Source organism: Antrostomus carolinensis, unplaced genomic scaffold, assembly GCF_000700745.2.
Source record: "Antrostomus carolinensis isolate BGI_N321 unplaced genomic scaffold, ASM70074v2 scaffold3219, whole genome shotgun sequence".
Taxonomy (NCBI): Eukaryota; Metazoa; Chordata; class Aves; order Caprimulgiformes; family Caprimulgidae; genus Antrostomus; species Antrostomus carolinensis.
The window spans coordinates 25,387-50,703 of NW_010336269.1; the positions used below are offsets into that span (position 1 = coordinate 25,387).

Here is a 25,317-nt window from a genome sequence, read left to right on the forward strand (position 1 = left end):
AAGTGTACACAGAGGTGAGTCAGAGTGAAGAACAACAGGAAAGAGGGCTTTGAAAATTTTATAAGAAGCTAAGAAACCTTAATTATAATGGTGCATTAGGTGAAGGTCATACCATTCAAAATGATTATGCCAGAAAGGCAATAAGTATTTCTGTTCTGTGCTTGTGAAAAAGCAAATTAAATAGTTTTCATGACAAGAGCAACTCAAGAGGATGTTCAATGGCAGCTCCTGATGTCAGACACTTTCAAATCAGCAAATCCAAACAAATTTCACCTAGTCACTTTAAAAGCACTTGCTAAGGAGTTTCCAGGACCACTGTTTGTTGACCTGAGTCCTGGAGCATTGGGCAGGTTTTAGAAAGCTGACGGAAAAATATAATGTAAAACCTAAAGACCAAACTGAACCTTCAACTCAAGTGTTTCTTCCATCTTAATATATGGATGTAAAAACTTCAAAGACTTTGTAAATATAGACAGACACTTAACAGTTCCAAATGATATAACCATTAAAAAGTCTGGTATTGAAGAGATACATTTGTATAAATATTAGTATTTCTCAAAGAGTGTAACAACAGTTCTCCTCTTCAAAATCATCCAGTGAAGGAAGAGAAAGACTGTAGAAATAATGAGAGAAAGGAAGCCAAAGCCTGTCTTTGGTAAGTATACCAGTGACATAGACAAAAATGCTTTATAATGTATTGCTGGGAGCCACACCCAAGCCAGACACTAAACAGTACCTAAAGAGAGGGAATACTGCTGGAGGTTGATAGCAGAGGATACACAAGGAGATTTTTAGTATAGACAGAGACAGATATGTTTGGTTTGTCCCTTAAGCACAGTGTTTGACAAATAAAGGACATGTGTTCAGCAGAAAGAATAGGCCAGCTATGAACTCAGATGTGCTCTAATGCTTTGGGAGTAGGCATATGAAAATGTCTCCTCTATCAGTTTTTTGCTAGGAAGATCGACATTAAAAAAAATTATCTAATATTTCAAAATTTAAGATTAATAAATATCAACATTTCCACGAATTTACAATGGCTCCATTAAATTACTTTTATGGCAAATAGAAGAAAATATAGAATCATAGAATGGTTTGGGTTGGAAGGGACCTTAAAAATCATCTAGTTCCAACCCCCCTGCCATAAGCAGGGACACCTTCCACTAGATCACGTTGCTCAGAGCCTCATCCAGTCTGGCCTTGAACACTTCCAGGGAGAAGGCATCCACAGCTTCTCTGGGAAAACTGTTCCAGTGCTTGACAGCCCTTACAGTGAAGAATTTCTTCCTAATATCTAATCTAAACCTGCCCTCTTTCAGTTTAGAGCCATTTCCCCTTTTTCTTTCATTAACTGCCCTTGTAAAAAGTCCCTCCCCAGCCTTCCTGTAGCCCTTTCAGGTACTGGAAGGCCGCTATAAGATCTCCCTGGAGCCTTCTCTTTTCCAGGCTGAACAGCCCCAACTCTCTCAGCCTGTCCTCATAGGAGAGGTGCTCCAGCCCTCGGATCATCCTCGTGGCCCTCTTCTGGACTCGTTCTAACAGGTCCATGTCTTTCTTGTGTTGGGGGCTCCAGAACTGGACACAGTACTCCAGATGGGGCCTTACAAGAGCGGAGTAGAGGGGGAGAATTGTCTCACTTCTCTTGATGCAGCCCAGGATATGGTTATTTGCCTTCTGGGCTGCAAGCGCACATTGCCAGCTCATGTTGAGCTCCTCGTCCACCACCACTCCCAAGTGATTCTCTTCAGAGCTGGTCTCAATCCATTCATTACCCAGCCTGTATTTGTGCTTGGGATTGTCCCAACCCAGGTGCAGGACCTTGCATTTGGCCTTGTTGAACTTCATGAGGTTAGCACAGGCCCACTTCTCAAGCCTGTCAAGGTCCCTCTGGATGGCATCCCTTCCCTCCAGCGTGCCGCACCACTCAGCTTGGTATCGTTGTATGAACACTTCTAAATATTTCAACCTATTCAAATGTCTCAAATGTATCTTTGGAAGTGGTTTTTGTTTCTCTTTAGCTTCACGTTTATTTCTAGAAAACAAATATGCGAGAATGCCTTGACAATAAAAACCCCAGCTACACATTTACTATTTTATTTTTAAAAATTGCTTGATCTTATGGATTTGATGGAAGCTTTTATAATCACTTTAGTAAAAAAAAAAAGGTTCCCTTCCAATCCTACTACTTCCAATGAACAAAAAACCACAATTCCTATAACTTACTACCCAATATATTTCCAGTATTGTCACAGTATCAGTACTAATGGTAGTCGTAATACCTAGATGCAGTGCTACCTCTTTAGGAAGTGAGACTTGAAGAAATGTTTCATGTGTGAAACAAAATATCTGAATATCTCTTTTCATATATAAATTTTTAAAAAATCACTACATTTCAATAAAAACAAAATGTTAGGGGAGAAGCAGGTGGTGTGGTGAATAAAAGCGATAGCTGGCTCTTGAACTTGTCCAGACCTTGTAGAATCTGGCTGCCAGCCCTGCCTCATGCTCAGTTCCTTCTCTACTCTCAGTCCCCTGCAATCTGCCAATATTTGCAAGACTAGGGAATTCAGCTACTGATTTACAAACTTATTTGTAAGGCATTACCAATTCAAGGGGTTGTATTCTCCTGTTGAAGACTATGTGGTCAATGGGTGTTAACTTCAGCACACAGTGTAGTATTACAAACTCAGGTTATGACATGCCAGCTTGTATGTTATGGAAATGAATGCAGTTTGCACAATTCAATGAAGAATGGAAAAGTATGGGTGAAAAATGAAAAGAAAGGAAGAAAAAATGATGATGAGAGATTTTCCAACAATTTCCAAGCTGCATTTTTTTCATAGCTGTTAGAAGTAGGTACAGGCTTCATTGACTGTAAAATACTTTTTTTTTTTCTTATAGCGCATTGAACGTTCCGATGGAAAACAGGAGAGATTTTATATTTTATCAGTTTTTATCAGAACAACAGTAATAGCTAAAGCCCTGAAAGATTCTGCCTTTGAAGAGCTCTGCTTTGCAGTTTTGTAAAGATAACAGAGCTTAGTCAAACTTTAGCTTTTGTTTCTCATAGCGAAAATAGCTGAAATACAAAATGCCTTTTCCTTTTTGTTAACACAAACTACTCCCCTTACTCCCACTCTCTAGTAAATGTCCCTTTCACAAAGAAAACATAAGACATACATTGATCTAAACTATTTGCAACAGAACTCTGCACTTTATATTTGTGCAAATGGAAATTGCAGATGCACAGCATAATTGACGTGACTGTTCTAACAAGCTGAAGACTGAACTGCAGCCAGCTCCCAGTCCTTTGTGTTTTTTTCCAAAGACCAATAATTTGCTGAATGTGGACAGAATTTTTGAAAGAAAAAGCAAAACCAAAATCTGTCCCCAGATAACCCACCCTATCATTTCTTCACCTTCCTTTTCCAAGCACAACCAAGATCCTTGGTTTTAAGTTTTATAGTGTTAAGAGTTCCTCAACAAAACAGTCACAATTAACATGTTTTTTATGGTTATCAAAATTATCTGAAAAAAATCTGGCTAAAAATCCTTACACCAAAATTCAGCTCAATGCAGACCTCTAGCAGAGACTATTGCAGATTAAATGATTGAAATTTGACAGTTTTTCACAACTGAGATACATTCTTAAAGTGAGGTTGTTAGGGTATTGGTGACAAATAGAGTTTTGTCTATGATAAGAACCTAGTCTTTGGGATTTCACTGGCAGCTGCGGTTATCATAAACAGAAACTGCAAGTCATGTTTCTTGTAGTGTCCTTCCTGTAGGAGAAGGGCAGAGCCTTCTCATCCAAGCCTCTCTCATCACAGATGGAGTAGCTGCTGCAGACTCCCAGTCCAGCTTTCAGCTCCCCACAGAAACATAATTTAGTAGAGTTATCAATTTCAGGACATAGAATAACAGTAGTTTATGGCTTTTCTCTGTGTGTATAGCTGTTTATAAAGTATATTTCAATAATTAATCTTTAAAAGGCATTATTGTTCTCAATAATCAATTCCAAGTGTTCTCAACATTGTGGGCTTTATGCTGCCAAGCTATTTGCTTTAGTAATATTAAAAAATTTAAAAAAAAAAAAAAAATTCACCTGTTAAGCAAATTAATTTTATTAATAAATATTGTGCATTCCCAGTGAAGTTGGTAAATTGATATTAAATCAGAGAGAGAGCTTATCTTGCACATTTACTGCCTGGATCACTTTTCAGCAAGATGGTTGCCACTAGGTTTGATCTCAGAAATGCAAACTTTGGTTAAAGCTTCTCCCAGAAACATTTCTTTTTGTCCAAAAAAAAATAATTTTTTTCACTTTTGTCTGAAACACTTTCATGGTTCTGGACTACGCAGAAGAACGAATGCAGATTTTCTTCAGGAAAACAATTGAAAAATCCCTGAGAACAAGATGTTTGGAGAAACAACCTGTGCATTTTGAATTATTCAAATTTAGTCTGGAATTATAGAATACCATGATCGCACCTGGCTGTGATCCTCTATTTCCCTGTTTTGCCCATTGTACTCATTATTTCATTCCTCCTTCCTGCCTGTAATGCCCTCTTGTGATTTTTGACTTGAAGAAATCTTTAAACTTATTGCTAACAAGGGAGAATAACTTAAAAGGTATTAGAAATCTGCATGGTGATTGTGCAGGTTCACATTTTGTCTCCTAAGGTGAGTTTTTCCTGATCTTTACGTCTGTCGTAATTATACATTATATTGTTTGCATTGTCAAAAGAATTTGTTATTTTTCTCACTTTCTGATATTTAGCTTGAAGCACTTGGAAAGAATGGGAATAAACAAAAATTCATAAGATAAGTTGCAGTCTAAGCCTGTCATCTGAAGTAGGTCAGCATTAAACTAGTCTAGGATTGATGAAGGAGAGCTGTATTAGATGAGAGTGGGAGGACTAGAAGTAATTTCTTTCACTGTCACTTCTACCATAATTCAGCTCTTTCAGAAAACTCCCAATAAGATTGCTTTTTGATGGTTCAGTTTAGTCTGGAAAATATCTTTTCCTTCCTGCACATGCAATCTGAAAAATTTAAAGGCAGATTAGATTTTTTAATTATTTTTAGGACACATCAAAAGTGCCAGCTGAATTATACTAGGAGCTGTAGCCACAACATAGGTGATCTACAGGTAGTGGCATTTTGTGACACATTATACCCTTCTGACAGTGTGCTGGAAGGGACAAGTCTAAAGAAAAATACAGCCTCTGTATTCCTTTGAGGTCTGCCTCTTAAGATGGCAAAGCAACTCCAGGACTGCTGAGTGTCTTCTTTGATTTCTGTTTGTTTCATGAGTGGAGCTCAGGTTTTTTAACTGTTGCTCAGTCTGCCACAACAGTAATGGTTTTAGTGTAACCACAACCAGCACATTAACTCCCATTGATGAATTTTGTGATAGAAATGAGGTGTGGGACAGATTTTACTCTGGTAACCAATATGTGTTTACTTGGCATCAGGTGGCTGTCTTTGCTCTTATGGGTTATTAAGCTTTGCTGGTATAATATGAAAGATAATAGCAGAGAAAGACTTGTTTAATTTTCTTGGCTTCTTCCTCCTTTGCACTATGTGTCCTGTACATAGCCCCTCATAACTAGAATATGCTGTCATCCGTAATGCTGTCCATGCACCTGGAACTCAGATATTGGGAGGCAGAGCCCAGGGAGGTTTACATGTGTGTCCATTCTGCATACTAATTTACAAACAATAGCAACTGTTAAGGTCTGTAGCAATTTTTCGTTGTAAAGTTAATGGAAAAACAATGATTGTTGCTCTCCTGATTGACTTGGATCTCTTCTGCACTGAGAAAACATGTAAAATTGAACTGAAATAAAATTCTGTGAAGTTTTATCCTTAGAAACAAAATTGGGGGAAGGGAGTGAAGAGGTTTCTTAAGGTGAGCTGTCATGGTGCGGGAAGTGTTTTAGCAAACAGTACAATAGGACAAGACTGAGTCACATTAAGTCTCCTAAGAGATGCCAAAGAAATGATATTATGGCAGTAGAAGGTCTCCTTTGATTTTTGTTTCTTTCTTTCTTTCACTAAGAGGTGGAGTACCCTGCCTGTACTGCTTAAAAGTCTTGCATATATGCAATTGAAGTGTCAGTCCTGCTTTGGAAATGGTGATTTAAAAAGCATCAGTGCAAAGATTTGAGAGTAGGGGCAGAAATGATGAATTATTTTGATTTGTGGTTATTGTACATGTACTTGGATGCAAGTTTTGTCCTCAAGCTTCATTTATTGACTGCTGATATACAGGGCACAACTGTGAATTAACAACAAGATTTCACGAACACCTGGGTGAACTAAAAGCGCTTGGGATGACCTGCACTCACAGTTTTTTAAAGTCTGTTCTTAACATGGGTGTTAAAAAAGAAAAGGTAACAGTGAATAGCAGGGACAACTTTACCAATGTATGGGGAAACTACACTGTATGAACAGTAGGGGAATGCTGTGGCTGAGAGATCTGTGATGTCTTTCATGGTCACTTGTTGCACAGCAGCCTCGCTTGAAAACCCAAAGGCAGGTGTGTGACTTCCAGTGGTCCTCTCTTTTCTGACATTTCATTTCAATATAAAATGTGAGAACTTAAAGTTTTACTCATAAAGCTGAAAAATGGAAATGCAAGGACATCCAGGAGATCCTTGGCTTCTTCTCTATCACTCTACCCATTTCAATTCAATATGAATATTATCAGCAGGGATTGGCACTAGAAAGTAAAAAGTACAAACAACCTTTTCCAATAAACTGATATAGCTGTCATTTTATTAAAAATCATTTTAAATGAAGTATTCCAAAGACATTGCAAAAACTGTTGTAAAGTAGAAATATTCTATTAAAAATCATTTAAAATTTATGTGGGAGAGAAAACCAAATCTTCAGATGTTGAAGTTAATATTCATCTCTCAGGCTGATCAGTAGATTCTTATTTCAGATAATTAAATGGCATTTTGGAAATAAAAGGAAATTTATTTCTGACTGTGCAGGCCTAATACAGATTTGGTCTTTCAAAACTGGAATTCTTAAAAGGCAAAGGATTTCAATACTTATATACCAAAAACATAAAGGAATGGAGCCTGTTATTATTTCACATATGGTACAACTCCACATCACTGAAGTAGGAGTTCAAATTTGTTTATTGTATGGTGATGTAAATTTCCCAGTGCTTTGTATAGATAGGACAAACTTCGAACAAAGTTGGAGTACATAATTGAAAATTATTTGTACTCAGAATAATTGTAATTTGTATTCCCTTTAAACTGACTTGCTGGGGAAACATGGAGTTTTTGTATAAGTAAAGACAGATGATTGCTGCCCCCCCCCTCCCCCCCCCTAGTTACTGATAACTGTGACAAAACATACTGCAGACAAAATGGCTATTTTTAAAACAGTGAATTTTTCTTCATCTAAAAATCTGTGATTCGTATGCTTTTAACTGAAAGAGCTCTTTCAAAGCCTCTGAACTAGTGTGGTTTAGGGGCAGCTATATGAGTAAAAATAATGCTTTTAACGGCTTGCTGAATTGGGTTCTGGTCACACAAGCAGTGGTGTGCAGCTCATCCTGGTAAGTTTAGTTGCTGCTAACATTTTGTTTACATGGCATTTAGATTTTAAATGAAAGCAACTATGGGAATACAAAACAATTTTGTATTCTTATTCAATATATGCGATTTTTTTTTTCCATGTCCAAGTTCACTTACAGCAATTTGTACTCATACATATGGCCCTCACAAGCATCTGCCTGCCTACAGAACTGTGAAAAGTAATTGTGTTTTGATGGGGATTTTTAACTTTACATTCTCAAGAATGCAAGAAAAACTTAATTAAGTTTTGTAGATAAGATCTCTAAGGAAAGAACATTGTAAGAATTTACTTTTGCTGGTTTTGTTCTGAAATCTTGAAGTCTATTTCCTTTACTGGACAGGACTGGTAGATGAATTGCAATTAAAGGCACAATAGCGAAAGAGATTAAATACAGTAATGACGGCTGACAGTGTGAGCTTCCTTCACTACATTTCATTGCACAGGAAGTGTGACTTCAAGTCCCATTCAGTTTACTAATGCATCTTGCTTTACCCTGTTGACCCTGGGGCCTAGTTCTCCTGAGCAATGCATGAGCAATGAGGATCTGGGTTTCCTTCTGCCAAATGAAAACTCTTGTTTTTCCTTCTTCCTCACAGGAGGAGAGGTTCCATACACAACCCTGGCAACCCGACTGATGATGGGAGCTTGGTGGCTTTTTGCTTTGATTGTCATCTCCTCCTACACGGCAAACCTAGCAGCTTTCCTCACCATCACACGCATTGAAAACTCCATCCAGTAAGTTGATAAAGAATGAATTGAGGGAAAGGAGGGTGAACATATATATACATGTAGAGGGAGGGGTATGAATGTTCTACTTAAATGTGAGAAAAGGAAGAAATTTTTATCATCCTGAGAAGTAGTTTGGAAGCTAAAAAAAAACCCAATATACCATAGACTGCTAGTCTCCCTGGATACACTTTGTCTAGGGCCAAAATTATTGGTCTCTGGCAGATAGTCTTCTGTGGCACATATACATACATATGTATGCACACATATATATTTTGGAAAAAGCAACTGAGTTTGAGATAACCAGTGTATCAGTATTTGAAATGGGGAAGTATAAATTGTTGCTGTGTGGTTTTTAAGCTATGTCTTCCATTCAGATGCATCCCACAATACTTATGCCCTTGACACTTTGATCAGGAGGAGCCCAATGCTTCTTCAATGTATGGGGAGCTCAAAGCTGAATTCACCTTTTCTTGCTAAGACAAAGATGTGTTAGCAGCAACAAACAAGAAAAATTCACTTATTAGTCATGTTTGCTCCTTCTGCTCCTAGATGCTCTCTTACTACATTAACAGATCAAATTATTCTCTCTTCTCTGTCTGTTGGTTCTTTTGCTTCGTGCCTTCCTAACATGAACGTCTTTGTCTTCTCCTGTTCCTTTTATTGTAAACTGTTTTTCTGTCACACCTTCTAGTTCTTTTTTCCAGCTCATCTCATCTCTCCATTCCACAGGAACCTTTCTAGGTCTCCTACCATGTCTCTCTGCCCTTTTGTTTTCCAGTTTCCTCTCCTTCAGCAAGCTGCATGCAGAGTTATCCTTGCTCCCACTGTTCCAGTGACCTCCTCCACCCTCAAATCCTTCCTCTTGGCTCAAAGCAGAGACTAGAATATACAGTGAAGCATTAGCTAGCTAAGCAGTCCAAGGGGCAGCTAGCTATTTTTCCATAGCAGGTTTTTAATCTTGAGGATATAGGTCCATGAAAATCTGTGAGTGACAAAGTTAGCCTTTTCCATAAATCCTTCTTTGAAAAAATGATAGTGACTTTAAAGAAGAGAGGTACATTATGCTGTATTTCTTCCTCCAGAAGGGTAAGGCCTTCAAGTCAGACTCAATGCTGACCTCAGGGAAAATTCAGTTTTCTCACTCCAGTTGTTGATTCAAGTCCCTGTCTTCTGTGTATCATCACCTAAGGTCTTGCTGCCTCTAGTACGGCCATTTTCCAAATCTCTTTGAAATCCCCCCTGAAACAATGTGTTACTGTTATAGACTGGGCAGGGGGAGCCTTGACCTCCTGTGAATCCATAGGTTAGGTTCAGGGACCACTGCATGCCAGCCAATCACTGTGGTCTCACTAAGGCACTTTTCCTCTAGGTGAGGTTTTTCTACATACTAAAAACAATCCAGGCTTTAACAGCATGTAGGCAAGTAAACATCTGCAATAGCAGCCAAGTTTTATTTGCAATTGGAAGCCAAAGCTCAGACTCAAGAGCAGAAGCAGCCCCTCACTTTGAGTGCATGGTTATCTCCTGATTCTCCCCATTAGGAGCGTCCTCTTGCAGTTCATAAACCATTTTTCTTTCTCCTTGTTCCTTGGGGGTGGGGTGGGCAGAGAGAAGAGTTGGTGTCCTGTGGCCCAAATTTCCAAGCATTACCAGTCCTTATTCATTGCCAATTGGAAGTGACGTGTCTATGGTTGTTATCCTTCCTTTTTGGGCTAACAACTTCAACATTTTCATCTACTAGAGGGCAAAGCACTCTAAGACAGAGACATGTAAAACAGACTAAAATCATGTGAGCAAATCATTCCCCAGTACAGTTGTATCGCCAGTTAAATTGAGTTATCATTTTCTTTTGAGATCTGAATAACAGACTTTGAGATCATGGAGTGCTGCAGGGGTATTTTGTCACAACCCAACTGTTTGACTCAGTAGTCCCATTTATAATCCTTTCACAATTTATAGGGGAGTAAAATTATATTCTGCATCAATGTTTGTCAACATTGATCTTGATATTTTGGGGGAGACTTGTTTTTTGGGTTTTTTTTTTTTTTAATTTAAAAACCTTTATGTTTGACTAAGGAGTCTGAAGAAACAACATGAGAATTTACACATACAAAATAAATAATAATGATATATTCAGTCATTCAGTTTGTCCTTACAAAAAAGAACTATGCCTTTGCATCCTGCTTTGAAATTATGTCCCTTCTAGTTTTGAAGTAGTCCAGAAAAATGTTCAAATTACTATGACAAATGACTGAATTTTCGTATCATGTGTAGAAAAGAATAAAATATACCCAAACTATAATTTAATACTTCTTCAGCTTTTTCTTGCAGTTTATTATGATGTCATGAGAAAACCCTCAGTGGAATTCTGAGTTTATTATGTACAATTGAGACTACATTGGTCTTTGTGCTGTATTATTTATGGGCAAAGTCACTGAAAATGTTTTATTCAGTAGAAAATGTTGCAGCTGGAAAGCTCCTGGAATGAAAGAATGAAGACATTTTTCAACAGCGCTTGCAGCTCAAAAATAGAGTAATTAGATGTGTTAAGTATCCATTAGGGAACGAAGTTATCCTAACTATGGTGGGAGTGTAAAACTTTAGTTTACAAAACTGCCAAAATTGAAACTCAAACCGGCACATAAGAGGCTGTTTGTTTACCATGCAGAATTACTGCAAAGTGGGAAACATGAATAAGCAATAAAGAAAAAAGCTGATTTTTTTGTTCATTATTTTTATTTTTTTTTTAACAGAGCAAATTGTACCTTGGGGAGCTTTGGAGGCAAGAATGGAAATGAGTTTAAGTATTTAAAGAAAATAAACCCGATTCTGCTTGTAGTGCTATCCAATCAGCTTCAGAGAAGTCAGAAAAATGAAAGAAATTGAAGTCAGTGGGTTTGCACAGATGTAACATGTAGTTAATAGGTTTTTCATTTCAGATTTCCAGCTAGCATCAGATATTACAGTGTGTTGTTGAAGGTATGGGCTTGTGATATCTTTTACAAAAGATAGGAGGATTCAAGCAGCCCACAACACTTTTCATTTCCGTTAAAGATTTTGGTAGTTACTGCATTTCAGCTTTTGGATGTGTAGCCAGTTTGTGTTCAGAGCTCTTGCAGCTTCCCTTTCTCAGCTGGCATGAAAGTTGGACCACTCTTCCTAGTCAGTGCCTCATGGTATACAGAAGCCTATTTTGAGAAGAAAAGTTTAAAAATGCTGTTAAACAATGCATTAGGAAGGACTAGTGAAATGTTCCATTTCCCTAGAGAGTCTCAAAGTAGGTCTTTGCTGTATAACCTCACTTGAAGTTGATGGCATTTGTTTTCTGCTTCGCTGATTAATTCGGATTGAATTGTTACAATTTTTTAAATGAATTTAGAGGAACAAGAAGAATAAGGGTGGAGGTTAATCTCCTTTTCCAGACAAATGGCTACTCGTAATACCTTTGGGAGCTCAGCTTTTCATCTTCTGCCAACAGGCAATATCAGGAGTAGAGGCACGCAAGTCATAAAGTAGTTCCTAGATGTACCTTTTGTTCACACTTGACCCACATTGCAGGTGACATTTAAATCAAGACAGTCAGCATTTCAAATGCCAAAATATTGTGGCAGCAAAGCAAAGTATAATTTTTATGTTCCTTAAATCTTTAGATCACTGTCTCAAATGCAACATGAATGAATAGCAATTAAGAGTGGCTTTTCTTGGTAAATGCCAAATACGCTTGGAGGTCTTGATCTATTTCTTATGGCTGCTGATGCTGTGAATTTAATCACTGAGCCAGTATTGCCATTACTGTGTTTTATGATTCCTTTAGGACAGAATTAGAGCCCATTGGCAGAGGCTTTTACTCAGACTACTGCACTGTTTTCCTGAGTAAAGAGAGGGTGTCATCACCTTCTCACGGGCTCTGAAATTTTGCAGAAAAGTTGGGTGAGTGGGGTGGGCAAAGGGGAAGTCAAAGGATTTGTCCTATGAAAGGATGGTGTGAGGTAGTTTCAAGTTTAAATTTAATCCACTTCTAAAAGTGGGGAAGCTTGATTAAGACTTTAGATTGTAGGCATTGTGGGGGAGAGTTTGCCTTTTGTGTCTTCTGTAAAATAAGAAGTTCATATTATGTTCTCCATGTTATAAACAATATGTCCTATTTGACAGACAAGACTTCTGCCTCCAAATAATGGAGGCATAGCAGTAAAGCATGTCTTTTGTCATCCTTGTTTTGCTCAGTCATTCTTTTCACAACATTTTTCCTAAACCATGATTCACTTGAAGCTAAGATGTCCCCAAGGCTTTAAACAGCTCAATACAACTGCCTACAAGTTTTCTGCAAGGGGGGTTACACAGGAATGCAGTAATTGGAGTAGTTATTTCCTTACACTGAAAAACTGAATGTTCTTTAACCTTTCCTCTAACGTGGTTCACCCAGATCTTCAAACTGGCTACCAAGCAGTATTAGAGTTTCTGATACAGATGTCACTGCCAACAGTAAAATCTCTTGGCTTACTGTGCCCCCCTGTTCCCTAAGCCTACCTGTGAATTAACCCTTAATGACTTATTAAAAAAAAAAAAAAAAAAAAAAAAAAACATTGGAAAGCTTTATCTGAATTTACTATAAATAAAGACTTCAGTGTAAGCTATGGTATCAGTTATTTTCTCCTAAAATTTAGTGGCTACCGTGCAACAGTCAAGTTTAACAACACGACTAGCCTAAACCAATCTATAACCCAGATTTACAAAAAAAGTTCAATGCCCAAGCCTCTGACCTCAGTGGTATTTAATCACCTAAAAAGGTATTTGGTTATTCCTTTGTGGAGGTGACCTTTTGTTTTTCTAAATTTTCTGTGTACATTTTAAACACTTTTGGCTGATGTATACGAACAACGTTACCAATTCTAAGTCTAGGATTTAAATTTATAGAAGAGGATATGCTTTGAGGAAAGAAACATATGCAAATCCTAATATGTTTTGTTTTTTTTTTACTTTCAGTTGAAAGCAGAGATAATTAATTTGTACTAAGACAGAAAATGAAAGTGACCTGACAAACGCTGCCTGAGTAAGGTGCAGAATACTAAAAAAAATTTTAAATTGCTGAAAAATACATGTATCTGTCAATAATTCATCCTCAAATGACTCAATTCATCCTCAGAATAGCCCTATATTGTAGTTAATTTGTTTGAGATACTATTGGTATTATCCCAGTAATTGCAATTAGAAAAAAATTTACCATAAAGACCACACATAACATTTTTCCCCACAGTGCTTCATGAGTGATAATCAAAATTATGCTGAACTGTGGCCTGTCTGCATGGTCACTTCTGTAGAAGCAGAATTTGTCTATGTACAAGCTCAGTTGAAGGTATTTTATTTTATACCCTGTAGGAATTAATTAGCTTGAGAAATACTTTTTCCTTACTTTGAGACCTGATGTAGCAGCTATGTGGTGAGACTAGATGTGAGGCTGAGGATTTATGTCTCCACTAAATATATTTGTCTGAAGAGAGAATGAGTTGTTTAATTCAGGAATAAAGGTACACCGAAGAATGTGTAACCTACAAACCAAGCTGGAGGCAAAGTAGTTATAAAAATTCTTTCTTCTGGAAAGGAACTCAACAGTTTAATAATTTTATTAGTTCTGTTAAGGTTTGTCATTTCTCTTTGTTTTGTTGTACCTTAGCTGCTAGGTTGTGAATGACATACCAGTAGTCAGCAGAGTTGCAGATTACAAGAAACGGGTTCAGAAGGAGGTCATATATATTATGATCCCATTTGACATGTTTGTGTGAGGGGATGAAGTAACTGATGTGATAGGTCTTTTCCATTTTTGTAGCTTGCCCACATGGCAGTGTACGCATATGTACGCCTCAAAGGCTGCAAAACTTCTTTCACCCTCCTCAGCATGGGGTCAGGTGAACCAAAACTTGGGGTTTACTGCTGGCAACAGCATTTAGCACATCTGTAGAGTGTGCACACACACTCTTGTCCTCTTGTCATTATTTCCTCAGCATACAGCAGCACCTGCACTTGTGAAAAGATGCAGAGCAGGGCAGCTAAGAAGCATCCTATGGTTTAGGATAGCACACCAAACAGTAAAGCACTGCAGACTGTAGTTAATGCCAGACTTGGCAGCTACAGCATGCCTTCCTGAAAGCAGCGACATAATTCTCCTCCTTGCCGTTTCCCTGGTGGTGATGTCTTTGTGTGTGATGGCACTCTTGCTTGCTTCTCAGGCTGTTTGTAGTACACTTCCCATACTTGATTGTAGTACGCTTCTGGACTAACAGCTCATGTCTTGTGTTGGTCTGCCTTTCTGAAAATAGCAAGATTTCTTTCATAGCCACAAGGTATACAGAGAAACTGTTTTTCTCTTGTGCTATTTCTAACCATACTGGTTTGTGGCAGCAGCTACACGCATAATTTATATACCAGTTAGCAATAATATTTCAGACTAATGCTTTGGTGCTTGTTATAATAGAAATTATATGGCTATACAGTCTTGTAAAGTAATGATTGCAATTTTGCTAGGTGTTGTCACCAAAAATTGGAGACTCAAATTCTTTTTGTATACTTTTCTAGCAATATGTGTGACAAATAACACAGTAATTACAGGACGTTAGAATATACATCCTGTGACAGTTCATTGCACTTCTGAGCACTGCCAGGGGATATGGAAGTGTATTGGCAGCAGCAGCAGTAATACAAAATGGATAAATATAGTATGTTATATTTATCTAGTGCCTTTCATCAGTGATGCTTTTGACAGATAGATAGACTGTCAATGCAACAGTAATCCACCTACTTCTACGCAACACTTTGCCTAATGGTTAAACGGAGAGAAATTCTCTCCAAGGCCCGCTGCTGCCTACCAGGGTGCCTTTTTGCAGAACTGTGCCCAGCTTGGGTTGTTGCAAGGGGTTATTTCTCCCCAGGTGTAAGGCTTTGCATTTTTCCTTGCTGAATTTCATACCTCTCCTGTCAGCCCATTCCATCAACCTTTCTAGGTCCCTCTGAATGGCAGCCTGTCCTTGAGCAATCAGCTGGTCCCCCAACGTTATGTCATCTGCAACTTGACAAGAGGGTGCTTACTCACCTCCTCCAGGTTACTGATATAGACATGTCCCAGGTTAGACCTCTGTGGTACCTGTTACCAGCCTGCAGGTGAGCTACCTTATGGTCCTGGTTATCCAACCAGGAATTAATCCATTTAGTTTCCCACTCAGACAGACCTAATGACCTAATTTGGATACAAGGATATTGTGGGAGACAATATTGAAAGCCCTGGTAAAGTTAAGGTAAACTGCAACCATTTCTCTGTTCTTGTCCACAAGCCAAGTCATTTTACTGTAGTACAAAACCAGATTGGTCAGGCATGACTTACCTTTGGTAAATCAATGTTGACTACTCCTAGTTGGCTTCTTCTTCTTCATGTGCTCAGAAATGTGCTCTGAGAGGACTCACTCCATGCTGTTGGATGACCGTCCTTAATTCCATTAATCATCTTTTTAATCTTTTTTTTAATATAGTCTGGACATTTCCTTTCTCCAGTGGTCAGGGATGTCTTCCAATTTCCTTCACCTTTCAAAAATTAAAGCAAGGAGCTTTTTTTTTAATTGGCCTGGTCTCTCAGCACACTTTGATGCAGCCTTCCAGGTCTCTCTACAGGTCTAGTGCTCTCAATCAATCCCTACCTTGTCTAGTTGTGATTTACCTGACTACCTACTGCTGGTTGTTCATTACCTCCTTGAACCCTGCCTTTAGTCACAGAGATCTGGGAGACCTTGTTGGGGAAAAGTGAGGCAAAGAAGGCATTGAGCACGCCAAACTTAGCCGTGCCAACTGTCCCCCTCAACAGGTCCATATGTCCCTTGTTCAGCCTTTTAGTTCTGCAAAAGCTGTTCTTGTTACCCTTGAAGTCCCTTGAGAGCATCCACACTCTAGCTGAGTATGGGCTTTCCTAATGCTATCCAGAGTTGCCAGAAAGTGTTTCTAAATTCCTCCTTTGTATCCTGTCCATAATTCCACCTTCTGTATATTGTTTGATGAGATTAAGGCCTTTTCAAAATTCTTGGGCTTTTTTTAGTAATTTCAAATTGTAATAGATGGTTGAATTGTTTTCCCTGGAGAAACCTATCTGGTGGCTATGTCTAATCTTCAGGACTGATCTTTAAAATTGTACTAATCCTTATTTCAGTTTGTTTATTAAACCTAAGTACAACGTCTTATAGTTTACTTTCATAATTCCCCTGATTACCACTAGAGCCTTTTAAAAATATTTACCACTTCCGTTTCATACACTAGTTACAATGAGGTTTCACATTTTTACTAACAGCTCAGCCCATTTCATATTTAATCTTTCAGAACTCACAGGTGTTTATCTGGACTGATTATTTATTTTTTTTTTTTTTACTTTTCAATTACAAATTAGCCACAGTACTTATTGTCCTGATACCTTAGTCTACTAGAGTCTTACATTTTTCTTCCTAGTAAAGGGAAAGTCTCAGTTCTTTGGTAGAAGACCAATATACTTGGTTTCAGGAAATGCTTCATCTAGCAGCTCACCTTTTATGATCCCATATGTGTATGGATTCATTGCAGGTTCCCTGCTGCTTATGTTCTTGAAGAGGAATGCTGTCTTGTTGAAGAAAGTGGAAAAGCTTATGGGGGTTTAATGTACTATTCCTTAATTACGCTTCAAAATTAAGTTTATCACTTCCTTATATTTGCAATGTTATCTGCTTAGAATTTAGGTCTTGTTCAACGTTTTTTCTGAGCTCATATGTTTTCATTTTTCAAAGGATTTCTTTTTGACTCAACTAACCTCTAAACCCTTGCCATTGAGCTCTGTTGATTTCTTCTTTCCTACTTTCTGTTGTGTTCAGAGGCTTACATATCTTTTGAGATCTGATTACCATTTTCTCCAGTGCCATCCTTGGAACACCTAAGAATTCCATTTTTTCCTCCCTGTAGGGCCTTTTTCACTGCCTCTATATTTACATGTTTTAGAAAGACAGAATTGCTTGAGTTTCCTACATTTGTGCTTGCATTTTCTATGGCTGTGATGAGCTTTTACAATTTGCTAATGCCTACTTTAAGACAACATTCAGCCCCTTGATTTGTCCTTAGGTGTCATCCACTAGATTTGTGCAATTTATACAAAGTTAATTTGTGCCAGGAAAGCTGTAATGGGTTTTAGGCAGCAGACATATTGCAGTAGTTATTTTGAAAGTTTAATGAATGCCATTAAAGAACAGAAGGTACAGGAGAGCAATTCTATAGGACTGAAAAATAAAGGCCAGGAGGTAGGGAGACTTTAAAGGGTTCTGTTATACCTTTTAAAGTCCAAAGCAGGGTTGGCAAAACTGTATTTGGGATGCTTTTGAAAATTCTAAACTGGTGAATTTTTGTTGCATATAGGGAATGGATAACACTAGTTAATATGTAAAGTAGAACAAATTTATTGGACTAAATAACATGGACTGTCATGAAAAGGCAGTTCATGAAACCACAACAGAGGTCTTCCTATTGCTGAAAATAGTGTAAGATATTACCTGTGTAACAGGTGCACAGTTCAGTGCAGGAACACCACCAAAAAACTGCTCTTCACTTTGTAACCTAGTAGTGCATAGAAGTACTCAGCCCAAGTACTTTGGGCTAGAACTGGTGAGTTCTGGTGCTAACACTCCTGCTTCCCAGTGGCAGGGTGTGTGGTGGCACCATACTCTCATAGGCAGTTACCCAACTTCTGTTGAACTTGCTGCATGTGGCTGGAGGGACTGCAATGCTCCCTTCTCCCCTTTGCCCCTGCTCAAAGGAGCTTGGCATTTGACAGGATACTCTTCATCTCTCTATTATTCTGTTTTCATCTATTTTCACTTTTTCCACCCTTTCACTTCATATTCCTCCTTGTGTCTTTAACCATAGAAACAATTTTCCAGTCTTGCTTTGTCTTTTAAGAAAAAACAAACAAACAAACAAACAAAAAAACAACCAAAAACTACAAAAGAAGCTGGCTTGACAACCGTCTTCCTATGTGTTGCCCTTTGCTTGCCTGCAGCTCTTTTCTCTTGAAAATGTGGCTTCAAGTCTCCTGTGTCTCTTTTCTTCACCAACAATTAAGGTCTCTCCAGGATCTCTCAAGGCAGACGGATATTCCTTATGGCACTGTCTTGGACTCTGCAGTCTATGAGCATGTCCGAGTGAAAGGGATGAATCCTTTTGAGAGGGACAGCATGTATTCCCAAATGTGGCGGATGATTAACAGAAGTAACGGCTCAGAGAACAACGTCTTGGAGTCGACCGCAGGCATTCAAAAGGTACCGGTATGACTTACTTTTTGCTTCCCGTTGGAGATGTTCTGCTGCAGCACCACATTTGCTTAGTTATTGCTTTTACCTATAAGGGATGCATTTACACCCAGATAGTGATCATGCCTGGTACCAATTTCTGCAAGCTCATTGCATCAATATGGAGGATTGGAACTTCTCAGCTATGTAGCTTGTGACATTTTAAAATGTAAGTACCTAGAGCGTTTGCTCTGAAAAGGATTTATAGGTATGAGAGATGAATGCATTTGTCAGGATGCAGAATGGGAATAGGGTCACTGGACTTCTTTCCCCAGAAGATGTGGCAATATCCTGCATAAAGCTTAAAGCACTTTGAATACAAGACATTGATTAACTTATTTTTGTAGACTTCTGACACTGAAAATCTTGGCTTTCAGTTGTAGATCTGAGTTATGTATGTTTTGAGAGAGACAGACAGAGAAAGATGATCTGACTTTAAAGCAGAGTCTTACAGCCACGTTCTGTATCGGGTTTAGCAGTAGGAAAATGCTTTGAAAGCAGGAATCAATTTTTGTAGTCATGTTTGTGAACACAATAGTTCCCTCCCATGTTTTTGGTTGACAGCTACAACTTTCATGGAACACTAGTCCAGAAAAGGGTTCAGTATGAGAGTGAAAATGAGTTAATGAGTGACTGTATACAAACTTTTTCTCTACCATTGTATCTTCATATTCTATGTTTTAAATCGAATCTGAGGAATATCATGTTTTATAGATTTTATTTTAAACTTCAAAATGTGAAGATTTATTAGAGCAAATCTCCAGGAAGTTGTGTGTTCACTTTCTTTTAAGCTTGATTTAGAGACTTCTAAAAATCCAGGCAAACTCTGTATTTTGTCTCCACCAAAGTCCATTTCCCATGAAAACCTGTAATTTCTGATATTTTCACATTGGATACAAACACGTAAGAGAAAAGAATATGTTAAAAAGAATGATGAAATCACTGGTGATCTATTGATAATAAAAGAACTACAAAATAACAAGGATTCTTTGGAGTTTTAGAAATCACTATAATCCACCCTCTGTATAACTGAGATCATATTTCTCCTCTGAAGGACTAAACAGCATGAAAGAAGAGGCAAGACAGACCCTGGGGAACTGCACTTCTGAAACTCCTTTAGATAAAGTCATAAGCTGGAAAAGTAAGGGGAAAAAAGACAGTTTGAAGATATATTGGCTAGAGGAAATTGCTTTTTTTTTCTTTTTAGAAAATATATTTTAGCTCAGTTTGTAAGGGACTGATAAAGCTGGGGTTTGCCTTTTGTATAAAAAAAACCTTCTGGTTTGCCTTCCCAAGTTATACTAAGGGTTTCAGAAGAATCAAAAAACAGAGCCCGTCAAAAATAGCTGTATTGACTAATGGCTTTTAGCTGAAAAAAAACAATTGGTGTATCATGCTGGCAGGTAATTCCAGATTACAGTCTTTGATTTCTCATTCCTGAAAATATGGCAGTTGCTATCCTAAAACCTACAAAACCAGAAATATCGGAGTTCTTTAATTTCCTAAGCCTCTGCTTCCCAGGAATAAGCACTTGCAAATGTTGATGTTGAAAAACCAAGTTGCAGCATGTTAGCGAACCAACCAGCTCCAATTTTAAAATATCAGAGGGCTCAGGCCCAAATCTAAAGAATATACACATCCACTTATCTGTGCGCAGTTTCTCCCTTTCTTTCACCTTACAGGAAGAAAGGACAGAAAAAAAATATTTGCCAGCTGCTGTTCACGCAGAAGCTTGTGGGAGATTTTATTTGGCCTGCTCAGAAAGAAAGCTGGATGAAGAATGTGATGCTAAAAGCTAATCTTAGGCAAGGAAAAGTAATATTCAAAATTTAGCTGATAAAAGGCAGAGATTTTAAACCATGTAACATACTTTAAATAAAAGGAAAACATTTCAGAGGAAAGAATTCATGGGTCCCCTTGGTCTATTTATATACTTCATAATGTTCTTCGGGGTCTTGAACAAATTTAACTTGCCACATCAGAGCTATTAACTCAAGCAGATTTTAACCCTGGACAAGCTAAGCCAACAGGTCTCCCTCTGTGCTTCATTTTGTTTCTACCATTAATCAGCACTAACCATGACCGAACAGCAGTTTGTCCAAGCTCTTTGAGGCCGTAATCTCGGCACACGCTCCTGGAGAGCCAGGTGAAGGCTGAGACTTAACGAGTGTGGAAAGGGGTTTCCACTAGGCTGCCTAATGACCATGAAAGGACTGTGATAGGAGGGGCCGTCATGGGAGAGAGGTGTGCAGGAAGGATGTTACGGACGCAGTGGACTTGTACTTCTTTAATATCATTCCCTGCTGCACCCTCTCTGAGGTTAAATGGGTTCTGCAAGCAGCCAGCACAGAAGAGGATTTGCCAAACATTTTTGTTATATCATAAAAGTCCTTTAGTTTTGTCTAGCTTTTCTTCTGCAATTTTTTGGAGCTGGCACTCTTTTTATTTTGAGGAGAGAAGCAGTTTAATACTAATGGATATATAAACAAGGGGAAGGGAAGGGGGATCAACTGCCAATTTACTCATGGCATCATCCCAGTCACTCCACAGGACTGCATGCTTGCTATACCAGTGACTTCATGGGAAATGGCATCTGTGTGAGTGGAAATACAATGCAGCCAAATGACAATGATTGCATAGGCCCATTTTGCATCAGGCAATCTACAGCTTTAACCTACTTTTCCTGGCAGGAGGGCAGAGCAGGCAAGAGAAATAAGGTGGGAAGATTGTGCCATTGTAAGTTTTCAGGGTTTGATATTTATTGGTCCCGTTCTTCTCGTAAATCAGGTGCATACGTATCATTGTGTTTGCACTCCTATTCCATCCATAGCGAACAGCTATACACACCATCAGGTCTGGTTAGAGAGCAGCTGGGTAGATTTACCCTGAAGAGAGAGTAGAGTTTTAAATGCCTCAAACAGGACACAGCCTGAAAAGCACAGGCACTTTAGATATTTTCTGCCACTTATTATCTCTTCCTTTTTCAAAAGGCAACAAAAAGCACTTGAAGATCTGAATTGAAGGTAGGAAATCATTCAGTTGTTTATCTTGCTGCTCTGTCAAATCAAAATGGATGGGGAGGTAGCCGTATTCCTATATATATATAGTTGGATTATTCTGGAGAATATTCACTTTTATCTTCTTTTTCCTTTGTTATTCTTAAGTGTTTCATGTATCTCAAATTGATTTTCATTTTTTGCATAGGTTATGAAATATGCATCTCATTCTGTCAAAGGAATCTCTATTTTTGCAGAATTTATTTATTCAGAGAGAATTTACAGAGGCCTAAGTCATGCCTGCTTAGACATTCATTGAAGACTCTAAGAAAAATCATTTAGGCTTAAATATATCACATTACATACCTCTTTATGTCTTCTTAAAAAGCACATTACCCTGCTTAATCCTTCATAAGCACCAAAGGCTTTCCTATCCTTGGAACTATTCCCATTTAAAATAAAATGAAGCACTTCCATTGTGTCCCAGTCTGCTCTTTATTTCCTAGAGTATAATAGTGCCTAATGCCCTAACCTACCCACCTTGTTCCTCTGAACATGATACCAAAGCCTACAGCGTCTACATTTTTCTCAGCAGTACAGCCTTTCCCAGGCTAAATAGGCAGAATCCAAATGTGTTTGAAACCTCTGTCTGTTTATCTGCAAAATATTTAGCCGGTAGGAAACTTGTGAATAACTGTCAGGTGAAATAATGCTTCTGGATGGTGCATTAAAATAGACTCCTCTTAGGCTCTCATAATATTTCCTCTTCAACTTGCACACAGTATCATAAGGAATTTGTCTTGAGGTTTTTGGGGGTTTTTTTTTGGTGGTCCTACTTGTGGTGCCGGTGGAAACATGCTAGCAACTGCTGAGCCCCTTTGTTTTCCCTGGGCACAAGTGGATGGCACTTTTACCTTCCTGAAAATATTGTAATAGTAATAATATTGTTTAAACTACCTATGAATAGGCTAACAAATCTTTGCTAAGGTGATTCCTCTGGGGAAGAAAAGGGTGCCAGAACAAATTGTTATTCTCATGGACATGGTTATTCTCAGTTTGTTTTCAGCAGTAGCAAGAGCATGAAGATTTCTATTCATGGGCCAAAAAAACTACTGATTTAACTAATTATCCTGATTTACTCACAAATTTGCCATTGGAATTACTGTTCTGGTGGAAGATACATTTATCACACCACAAAAAGATCTAGTTAATATATGCGAGTCCATATATCTTTGTTTTGAACATTTCTGATTGTGGATTTGGCCAATAAAAAGACACTGAAAATAAGAGATAACCAAGACAGACTTTTTGGATATTGGATCTGTGCTGTGATTCAGCAGTTTGACAGTGGCTAAGAAAGGGATAGGAAGCAAAAAAGGCAAGAGCATATAAAAATACTAGGACTGTACTCCAGTCCTCTCTATATCTTAATTCAATGCAAAGGGATCAACTATGCTATACAGCTATTGTTCAGCAAACTAATTATCTACCTCGACACTGGTCCCCTTGTTCCCCTCTGCCTCTGGAGGTGATGTTTCTCAGGCAGATGAGATGTTCTGTTGCTGCTCTACAAGTAATAAGGTTCAGGAGGACCCTTAAGACCTTGACATGTTCAGCCCCACAGCTGAAGGTGCAGTTTAACTATTTTGCAATTACTGTCTCCTGCACAGTCCACAACTTGTAGCTGACAGGTGCCTGGAGGTGCCAAATACACCTGCTGTCCTCTTTGTATTATCATGGGTAATCTGGCTCTATCTTATTTGTCAAATAGCATCCTTTTCCTGGAAAGCAAATCTCAACATACAATATGTTAAGCCAGATTTACCACTGAAATGCTGTTAATAATGACAGAAGGAATGCCTGATCCACTGACATTAGCATGTTTAATGTCTCATAGCTTGTCAACATGTCAGTTTATGGGGGTAGGGAGTGGGATATATTTCATTGCAAAGCATATTTCTAATAGGCTTATCACAAATTGGCTTCAGTTTGCATGAGCTGAAAGAATAATAAGCCTGGAGAAAGACTTTATTTTTTCCCTGTGATCCTATGTATCTTTGCTTGCATATCTAGGGCTCAAACAAACTTGCAGCAGTGCAAAAAATTAGAATCCTGATCAGAAACCACTACAAATGCAGTGTGGTGTTACTTTCAGTCTTTATCAATAGGCTAATATTGATCTGTATTATCTTAGGGGGTCAGTGTGTTTTGGATGTATAACAACTGATCTGTGACAGTTAACAGAGTATTAAGAAGATTGTGTGGGTAGCTTTAAAAATGAAATTTAAAACTGTTTTCTTGCTGCCTCATTTTCTCAGAATTCAAAGTAGGCTCAACAAGAGGCTTGCTTTCCCTCAGGAATGCTCCTGAGGACATACTAAAGTTTGATCTAACTTTGACTTTCTAGAGAGCTTTCACAAGTTTTATCTTAAGTAGAACACCTGTAAAAGTTATTTTCTGCAGAGTTTGGCTTTATTCAAACAAAAATTTAAGTCAAAATTTGAATCAGCCTACATATCAAGAAATGAACGTGCACGGACATATGTTCATCCAAAAACTAAGCAGGTCAACTACTGCTATATTCCTTTTGTCTCTGGAGTTTCCTGAAAATTTTATCTGAGTTCATCTTCTCCTGCTTCATCTTACGTACTCCTGAATGTATCTTCCCCCTTTTGCTCTCACTGAAATGCCATCCAAGTTGCTCGTGACTTCTGTTCAAAGAGTGATCTGCATATGCCTGCCAGTCACTCTAACAGCCTCAGATGTCACTGACTGATGTCCTGCTGTGGTTCCATGCCATTCTACCTTCCACGTCTATCTTTGTTTGCCCTCTCTCTTCTCTCTCTGTTGTTTTGGAGAATTTTCCAGATCTCTTCTCCAATTTTCATGTGCCATCCTACATCCAAGACCACACTTTTCTATCTGTACCTCATCTCTGAGTGTTTTCAAGTCCAAACAAATTCAGCTAGTGGCTCCATGGAAAAAGCTTGCAGTTCTGCTTCTTCTACACTGAACTGAGCTTGTTTTATCTGAAATAACATTTGTGTGGTTTCCTCTACTGTCATTTTTTTGTCTGACCACTAATTTAGTTCAACTCTAAAACCTACAGTAGCTGACCTTATCATCTTCATTTTCTTTCCTGTGGCTTTCGGTTGCTTAAGCTTGTGTGTCTAGTTAAGTTTTGCCAAGTTGCCTTCCATAACATGTCTGTGATTTACCCATACAATCTCCAGTCCATTGCTTCAGCAGTTTTCAGTGTTCTTTTCTCTGGCCTTTACAAAGCACTCTTTCAAAAAAATTCTATTGAAAATTCCCCTGGGGGCAGGGGGGGGGGGAAGTTGTCTTGAGTTTTGAGGCCCTGCATGGCCAATTCTGAGTCTCCCTGTAGTTTTCTTGTTTCTGAATTGCAAATCATTCATGTGAGCTTCCAGTGCAACTCCTTTTTCAAGCAAACATCTTTATGCTTTCTCCAAGGATTCTTCTGTAAGGTATAAAGTTTTCCCTCAAGACTGTAGTCTTGTCTTTTCTTCAAACTCCTTAACACTCTCCTTTGTTATTACACTATCAAAAACCTTGACAACTAGGTCTCTGGTGTACTACAATTTCTACCCATCAACTGAGCAGCACTATTTTCTTGTTTCTTTATGCTCTTT

The 25,317-nt window shown here is 38.3% G+C and overlaps 1 protein-coding gene across 1 annotated transcript in view; it reads left to right on the plus strand.

Moving 5' to 3' along the window:
• The window catches only part of GRID2 (glutamate ionotropic receptor delta type subunit 2), a gene marked incomplete at both ends in the record, with an annotated part of 68,010 nt that overhangs the window by 21,493 nt on the left and 21,200 nt on the right, over nucleotides 1–25,317 (plus strand). The window contains 2 exons of the mRNA XM_010174771.1: nucleotides 8,199–8,337; nucleotides 18,443–18,638. Coding sequence (XP_010173073.1) covers nucleotides 8,199–8,337; nucleotides 18,443–18,638 — 335 coding nt within the window. The remainder of the gene's footprint in view (nucleotides 1–8,198; nucleotides 8,338–18,442; nucleotides 18,639–25,317) is intronic.